The sequence below is a fragment of the Trichechus manatus genome, unplaced genomic scaffold (assembly GCF_000243295.1).
Source record: "Trichechus manatus latirostris isolate Lorelei unplaced genomic scaffold, TriManLat1.0 scaffold00122, whole genome shotgun sequence".
Taxonomy (NCBI): Eukaryota; Metazoa; Chordata; class Mammalia; order Sirenia; family Trichechidae; genus Trichechus; species Trichechus manatus.
In genome coordinates, this window is record NW_004444058.1 from 5138612 (window position 1) to 5146771 (window position 8160).

At 59.1% G+C, this 8160-nt stretch overlaps 1 protein-coding gene across 1 annotated transcript; it reads right to left on the minus strand.

The window, feature by feature from the left end:
* Nucleotides 1-590: 590 nt before the first annotated feature.
* Nucleotides 591-5240, minus strand: ARRDC2 (arrestin domain containing 2). The gene is made up of 8 exons (XM_023738750.1): nucleotides 4862-5240; nucleotides 4703-4772; nucleotides 4314-4461; nucleotides 3377-3479; nucleotides 3026-3282; nucleotides 2493-2655; nucleotides 2152-2309; nucleotides 591-1795 (listed from the first exon to the last, which is right to left on the minus strand). Exons 1-8 carry the CDS (start codon nucleotides 5133-5135, stop codon nucleotides 1742-1744), a joined length of 1227 nt encoding a protein of 408 aa, XP_023594518.1. The 5' UTR covers nucleotides 5136-5240; the 3' UTR covers nucleotides 591-1741.
* Nucleotides 5241-8160: the final 2920 nt, after the last annotated feature.

Here is an 8160-nt window from a genome sequence, read left to right on the forward strand (position 1 = left end):
GCTGAGCAGGGCAGAGGTCAGGCTGAGGGACTGAGGGCCAGGGAGAGACCTACCCGCAGGCACAGCTAAGAGGCTGTCCTGATCAAAGAACTGTATCCTTATCATTCCTGAACCTGAACTGTAACCTGTTACCTCCCTAATAAACCCCCATAACTGTATGGTCTGTGAGTTCTGTGTGACCATTGCAACGAATTATCGAACCAGCAGAGAAGCAGAGTGCCGTGGGAGGGATGGTTGGTGTCAGAATTGGTAAAGTTGGAGGAGAGAGGAGGCATGTCTGACCCCCCACCTCATAGGAATCAGCCTTGGGCTGTTGATCTTGATTCTCCTTCCCCCTTTTAGAGGAGGTCAGATGATGCCCTCACCATGCCATTTTTACACCCAGCTCAGTCTCCCTGTTTGCCCCGAGCCAGTGACCTCTCAGCCCCCGCGCCTGTTTCCCCTTCTGAACAACAGGCCCCTCCACATTCCTTGGCCTGGAATTCAGTCCACGAGCTAGTGGCCCAGGAGGGACTGTACCAGCAGTCAAGGCCAGCCCATCTCCCTTGGAAGTTTTGGGGAAAATAAACCAATGAGCCCCATCTATCTCCTCCTCCACACTTTTATTTTAAAAAAATAATTGTACAGAAGAGTACAGTTTTAAAAGGTTTATCAAAAATGCTGAGTCCCAGGCAAAGGCCCTGCCCCAGCCAGGACTGGGACTCTGCAGTTGGAGGACTGATCCAGCTGCCCCTTCATGCTTTGTGCTGTCAGGACAAAGGGGGCCCCAGGCTGGCCTTTGTCCCCAGGGTGTGTGGCCTGAGCAGTCCCATGGGGGCCCTGCACCAGAGTTAATGCTCTGTAGTCCCCTTCTCGAAATGCATCAGACTCTTCTGAACAGGAGGTCCCTGCAGTTTCATTTTGCAAGTTATGCCATCAGTCTTGTCTGTCCCCCTGAGCCTTGGTTTCCTGCTCAGGTGGCCCTGATATACTGGGGTACTCAGAGGAGCCCCTGGGCAGTCGCAGCCGAGGCCTGGAAACTCTGACTTTCAAAGGCTGAAGCTGCTACCCCTCCCACTCACAGTCCCCACATCACCCCAAAAACCTGCTCCCCTAAACACCTCACTCCTGGGCCTTCTCTCCCACCAGAACTCACTGAGTGGCCTCAACTGAGGCACTTGCCTCTGAGCTCCTAGTTCTCTCCCCTAAAATGAAGGGACTGGGCTCTAAACTTCGCTCAGCTCTGACCTTCTCTGACTTCTCTGCCCTTTCACTTGCCTGCCTATTGAGCTCCCATTCATATGCCAAAGTCTTAGCTAAAACATCTTTTCTTCCAGGAAGCCTTCCCTGATCCCCCCCCACCCCGGACTTCCCCAGCCCTGGGGTCCTTTCATCTGGTCCCATGAGGCTGGAAGTATCTGTGTCTGATTCCTGGGTTCACCCTCAGGGAACTCTCAGACTGGAGGCTTCTTGGGGTCCCCAGCACTGCCCACAGACTGGGCATAGACACATTAAACAATCACTCAGATCTTGCACTTGGTGTTAAGATGCCTCACGAGGACAGCAAGTCCAGATATGTTAGATTCCGGCCCAGCTCTTCCTCTGTCCTGTGTGATCTCAGAACAGCCTGTGTCCAACCTGAGACTCCATTTCCCCAACTTCAAAGCAGTCAGGTTGGTTTGTCCTTGCTCCAGGTGCTCCCCATGTCTGTGGTGGCTGGAAACAGTGTGCAGCTTCATCCCTCAAGGTGTCCACTTGCTGCTCAGCAGGTCATACAGCGGGGTCTGATGGCCTCTGTGGGTGGGTGAGGGTCCTCCTGAGAGAGAAGTTCCCATCAGGTCTTGGAGGAAACTGGAGGCTCAGAAGCACCCTCTCCCTGCCCCACACATCTCCCAAATCTGACCTTCTCTGACTTCTCCCTCTCATTTGCCTGTTGGTTGATCTCCTATTCATATGCCAAAGCCTCAGCTAAAATGCCCTTTCCCCAAATCCCACACTTGTCCAGGGATGAGGCAACCTAAGGGTGATACCCAGAGCAAACTGGGACACCATGGGAGTTTGGGTGCTAAGATATATATAGGAGTTCTTCCATTAACATTTAAAACCTGTCTCCTACGCCTCCCACCCCAAGGCCCAGAGAGGCGTACGGGGTTCCTGGACCCCCCAGCTCACCTCAGAGTACAGGGGCGGTGGGCGGTAGCGGAACTCCTGGATGTAGGCGTAGAAGGGGCCCTCAGGGCCTAGGTTGATGTCTGGCAGTAGTGGAAAGAGATTCTCTCCTGCAGTGGACACCTCCTCATCTGCCACCACCTCCGAGTACTCAGGAGGGGCTGGAAATGAGAGACAGGGTGGGTGAGGCTGGCAGAGGTGGGAGGGGGCCTGGGGAAAGTGCCTACTCTGGGGGGAAGCACTCGTGACTGTCATCATGATCAATGAGGGGACTAAGACTGGGGGGATTGACGTGGCATCCACCCTTCTGTCCCCCATCCCCTGCAGCAGGACTTGGCGCTTACCCTCAGGCTGCTCCGGCAGGGCGCCCAGCCCCCAGTCCACCAGGAAGCTGGCGTGGCTGCTCACACTGGATGAGCGGCTGCTGAAAGCGTGCAGGGGCACAGTGCCAATGACCAGCGGGAGCTCCAGGAGCAGCTTGGATGTGCCTGGGATGTCCACACAGACCTAGGAGAGAGCCGTGATGGAGGGTGTCCAGACAGCCTCTGCTATGCCTGTTCCTCCTCCCTCCTTCTTCACAAGAGGTACTTCCTGACCCCTCATCCTTGCTCCCAAAGAGACCAAGGCCCCCAGGTCCACCCTCAAGAAACTCCAGTCTGGGGACAGACAGACACAGACCTGAGGAGGGAGCTGCAATGGAGGAGCCCAGGCAGCCTCCGCCATGCCCACTCCTCTCCCTTTCTTCTACAGAAGATACTTCCTGACCCCCCTCCCTATGCCCAGGGAGACTGAAGCCTGGGTCCACCCTTGGGAATCCCAGTCCAGGGACAGAGAGGATGCAGCCCCCCTGCTGCTACGACCAGCAAAATGCACTAACCTTGAGGGCATAGTCGACGTGCAGCACACGGCAGTGCAGGATGGAGGGGCCCACAGGCGGGATCCGCAGTACCCGGCCCTGCCACAGTGTCCGCCGCCCAGGGCCCACGGGCTCACCCACCAGGCTGGCCACCACAGCCCGCTTCTGCTTGCGGGCTCCTCGCGCCATGAAGGTCTGTGTCTGGACCACGGCTGCCCGTGGTAGTACAGGGCGTGTGGTGCCGTTGTCGATCTCGGCGAAGACGGGGATCACCTCACCTACAGCACAGAGTGGGGTGCCTCAGTTTCCACCATCACAGCCCCAACCCTGGCCCTCCTGCTGATCCTACCTGCCCACCTGCTACCCAGCTACCTGGTGTGTAGCCCTTTCGGTCGATCTTAGCCGAGAGGGAGACGAGGCCACGGTTACAGTACCAGGTCCGGGCGACCTTCTCCCGTGTGCCCGCCTGGGGTGCCTGCCAGGGTGGAGGAGCGAGACACGAATGGATCACTGTGCAAACTCCACAGAGCTCCCAAACCCCCGTCACTGAGGGACGACTTTGGGGGTGGGGGGGAGGGCCAGTTGCTTTTTAACAATCCTGGGACTAACTGTAAGATGGATCCAGGGATGTTGCTAGTTGCCGCTGAGTCAATTCTGACTCGCGGTGACCCCATGTATGGCGGAAAGAACTTGTTTTCTTGGCTGTAATCTTAATGGAAGCAATTCGCCAGGCCTTTCTTCCACAGTGCTGCTGGGTGGGTTTGAACTAGCAAACTTTGTTAGCCGTTGAACGCAAACTGTTTGCACTACCCAGGGACCTTTACTCAGGAGTACAGTCCACCTTATGAGGCTGAAAATGAAATAAACAAGCCAAATGCTTAGTGCATAATCAGTGCTTAGTAAGCCGTTATTGGAGTCCCTGAGCGGCGCAAACAGTTAAGCTTCCGAAAGGTCACAGTTATTGAAAACCCTATGGAACAGCTCTGCACTTGTGGGGTTGCCATGAGTCAGAATCAACTCGATGGCAACTAACAAGCCCTGGCCTATGCATTATTTTGCAGACAGGGCATAGAAGGCTCAGAGAGAATGAGACACTTGCCCAGAGCTACACAGCAAATTAGTACAAAGGTGGGATTTGCACCTGGTCCCACTGGACTCCAAATGCTTTCCTACACCTGCCTGCCTCCCTCCTGAAGCCAAGCCGTCACCCCCAAGTTGTGCAGGGGGTGAGTGGGTGAGGAGCCAGCTGGTGTCCCCCAGCAGCCAGGTCCCTGCCTACAGCATCACAGCTGCTGGGATGGCTACATACCAGCAGGGCGGGAGTGCTGATATCCACAGGCTCGATGACAGTGAACACCTTCCTTGCCCGGCGCGCCGGGGCCCAGGGCCGGTGTAAGGTGGCCTTGATGCTGTAGCGGACGCTGCCGTGTCTGCCCTCAAAGGACGTCACTAGGGTCCTGGGAGTAGGAGGGAGGGGGCCTCAGGGGCAAGATACAGAGACAAACAGTAGGGTCCAGAGACTGGGGCACTAGCTAGACACTCAGAGACACCCTCGGGGATCCCCCAGGGAGACAGTCTTGAGGCTCAGAAGTCCCCTTTAAAAAAAAAAACAAACAAACCCGTTGCCTTCGAGTCGATTCCGACTCATAGCGACCTGGACACCTCCAAACCTGGAAGGGCTGCAGACTTAGGACTTACGGGGGCAGCTGGAAGCTGAACGGGAACTCATGGCGCCCTGGAGGCAGAGTCGTCATAGTCTCTCCGGTGTCTGCGGATAGGAGAGTGGGACTCAGGTGCTGCAAGGAGGTCCTGCTGTCGGGTGGGCGGTGCTCAGCCCCCCCGCGTCCTCGGTCTTACCTGGCGCAAGGAGTGTGGCGCGGTGGTTCACCACCTCCACGCGCTCGCTGTAGCTCTGCGTGTATGCGGTGCTCGAGCCCGCGCTGCGCGATTCGGTCCAGTGCACGTGAGCACGGCCCCGCGCGCACAACCTAAGGGCGCCCACGCGCGCCGCACCCGCCAGCTCCAGCAGCACCCGGCCCGCCACGACCTGGCCGCCGCCAAACACCGGCTCCGTGCCCGCGCTCGCCCCATCTAGCTGCACCACAAACGCCTTCACCTTGTCGAACAGCATCGCGCCCGGGACGCGAACCTGCTACGGGCAGACGCTGGCTTCGAACCCACGGCGCTGCGGCGGCGGCGCAAATTATGGACGCCGCAGTTTAGGGTCGTGAGTCCGTCCGGCACGCGCAGGCGTCCAGACCAAGCCGGTGAGCTACAACCCGCGCCGCGCGCTCGCTGAGCATTTATACGGCTTGGCGGGGGCGGGGCGAAAAGCAGTCCCCGCCCCTGGAGCGGGCTCCTCCAATGGCGTGGCAAAGGGCGTGGCTCCGGCCAGGCGTTGAGGAAAACACCTGCCTGCTCCCGCGCCTGGGCTGAGGGCCTCGCCCTCTCCCCTGGCGGGCCCGGGGGAAACTGAGGCGTGGAGCGCCCAGAGCCGGTGTCTCATGCACCCCGGCGGTCAAGCGAGGAAACTGAGACTAGAGGCGGAGCCCCGACCTGAGGTCACCCAGATGAGCGAGCACCTTGCCCCACCGGCTTAATCGTTAATCTGCTGCCACCTGCAGATGTGACTCGGGGGACTGGCCCCCACTCCCCGGCCTGAGAGTCTGGGCCGCGCCGGGCCTCAGTTTCCCCTTCTGAGAAATGAGGGTAGGAGGAGAAAATGGGTGAGGTCTCCCTCTACTCGGGGCGCCTGCTTGGCCAACCCACTCTTACTCAGGATTCGAACCCCCTTTCAGCTGGGTGACCCAGGCAAGTGACAGTCTTTGAGGCCGCAGTTTCCACATGTGTAGAACTAGGAGAAAATCATTCGCGACCACAAAGCCGTGAAGCCCCGGTCATCGGTCATCAACCTGCCCCCAACACGCCTCTAGGCCTCACCGGGCGCCTTTGCCCACCCTGTTCCTACTTCCTGACGCGCCGTTCCCAACTTTCAGCGCTTGGCAAATTCACGCATCCCCTAGGCAGAGCCCGCGCGCCGCTCCACACACATCCAGCCCCGGTCTTCCCTTCCTCCTCCTCCCAGAGCCAGGAGCAAAGGACGCTACAGGCCTGTGGTGCGCCCTCGGGGCGATGCGCCGCCTCTCTGGGCCTCAGTTTTCCCGAGGGAGAGCCGGGTGGATAGTTTCCTGGCAGCCCAGGGTTGCCTCCGGGCCGTTTGCAGGGCGTCGGCGCCCCCTAGTGGCGGTGAATGCACTGCTCCTCAAACCCACTCCCCTACCCTGGGCCGCCGGATCTGGGCTAGGCTCAGGCAACACTAGGACCCCGAGGCCTTGGCACTACCGTTGGGGTGGGGCACAGCTGAACACGGTTTACCCACAGCCCGGGGTGAGGGAAGTCCGGGCAGGACCGAAGGGAGGAGCGGGGGCTGGCGGCGTTCAGGGAGGCGCAGGGTTCAGACTAGGGGACTGCCAGGAGGAAAGGGCGTCGGGACCTTCTCCCAGGACCAAGTGGACCCGACGGGGGACAAGAAGCCGGAAGCCCAGGAGGAGGCGGGGACGAGTTTACCTGCTACCCCCTGGGGAGGAGGGGACCGGGAGCGGGGAGGTTTGGACTCAGCTGGGCCTCCCTCGACCCATTTCATAGATGGGCCCCAGAGAGGGGCAAGACCTACCCGGGATCACGCAGTAGTTCCGCGGGTTAGGCCCTCCAGCATTTTAAGGAAGTCGCCGGCGCATGTCTGGGGCCGGGGGGCAGTAGGGCCAGCATGGCCCCAATGTTTCCCATGAGCCTCCCCAGAAGGGAAGTGCCTCTGGTGCCCCTTCCTGCCCCACCCCCCGCTGCCCGCGCCTGGGTTTCCACAGCTGGTCAGGGAAGGGTCCCAAGGCTTCGCGGTTGTGGGCAAAGTGCTGGAAGAAGGGAACTTTGAGAGGTCGGAGCTGCTGCCCCCCACTGCCCCGCTCATTTTGTGGATGGAATAGGGAGGTCTGGCTTAGGCTAAGGCGGCTCAGAGAGGCCGAGGTCTCCCTGGCAGCCACACAGCATGAGCTGCAGCCCCTGACCCACTCGTGAAGAGCTGTGTGGCCTGGGGTTGGAGATGAAAGACTGAGGTTCAGAGGGCAGGTAGGGACAGACCTAAGGCCCTGCCATGCTGGGCGTAACTCCCAGACTGATGGTTCTCACCCCAAGTTTCTTCCCCTTAGACAGGCATTGAATATACCACTGACTACCTAAAGAAGGAACAAATCTGTTTTGGAAGAAGTACAACCAGAATGCTCCTTAGAAGCAAAGATGGCGAGACTACTCTCACATACTTTGGATACGTTATCAGGAGGGATCAGTCCCTGGAGGACATCATGCTTGGTAAAGTAGAGGGTCAGCAAAAAAGAGGAAGACCCTCAACGAGATGGATTGACACAGTGGCTGCAACAGTGGGCTCAAGCATAACCATTGTGAGGTTGGTGCAGAACCCGGCAGTGTTTCGTTCTGTTGTTCATGGAGTTGCAATGAGTTGGAACCGACTCCAGGGCACCTAACAACAGAGGAGCATTCCCACCCTCTCCCTCTAACACCACCAGAACTCCCTCCCCAGGGATGACCCCATAGCTACAGACAGTTCTGGGTAAACTGGGGAGGGGGAGACACTGGCAGGGCCTTCTTTGGGGATCAGCGACTGGGGCTAAAAGGGGGTTCCTGGAGTCCGGGGTCCCCACCCAAGGGTTCCCCAAACCCTGGATAGGGGGTCCCCGCACATGAGAGGGGTCTCCCTACCAGACAACCTCTAAATGGAAGTTCTCCCAGCCCTGGGGGGAGTGTACCCACATGGGGAGGGGGTCTCAGCCGAGATGGTCTCAGCTCTGCTCTGGAGGGGGCTGCCAGACCCTTGGAAGGGGATCCCGGAAAGGGGGTCCTGACCGAGGGGGGTGTCCTAGTAGGGTGTTCAGACCCTGGATAAGGAGTCCTTATGTATGGAGAGGAGTCACCTGGCCGCACAACCTCTAAGTCGAAGGGCTACTGGCTCTGGAGGAGAGGGGGCGCCCAGGCCCAGAGCAAGGGGGTCCTGGCCGAAGTAGTCCTGGCTGGGGAGCGGCTCACCTCGAAGTAGCAGCTGCTGCCGCCGCCGCAGGTACGTCTCAGCGGCCGCGTAGTCGCTGGAC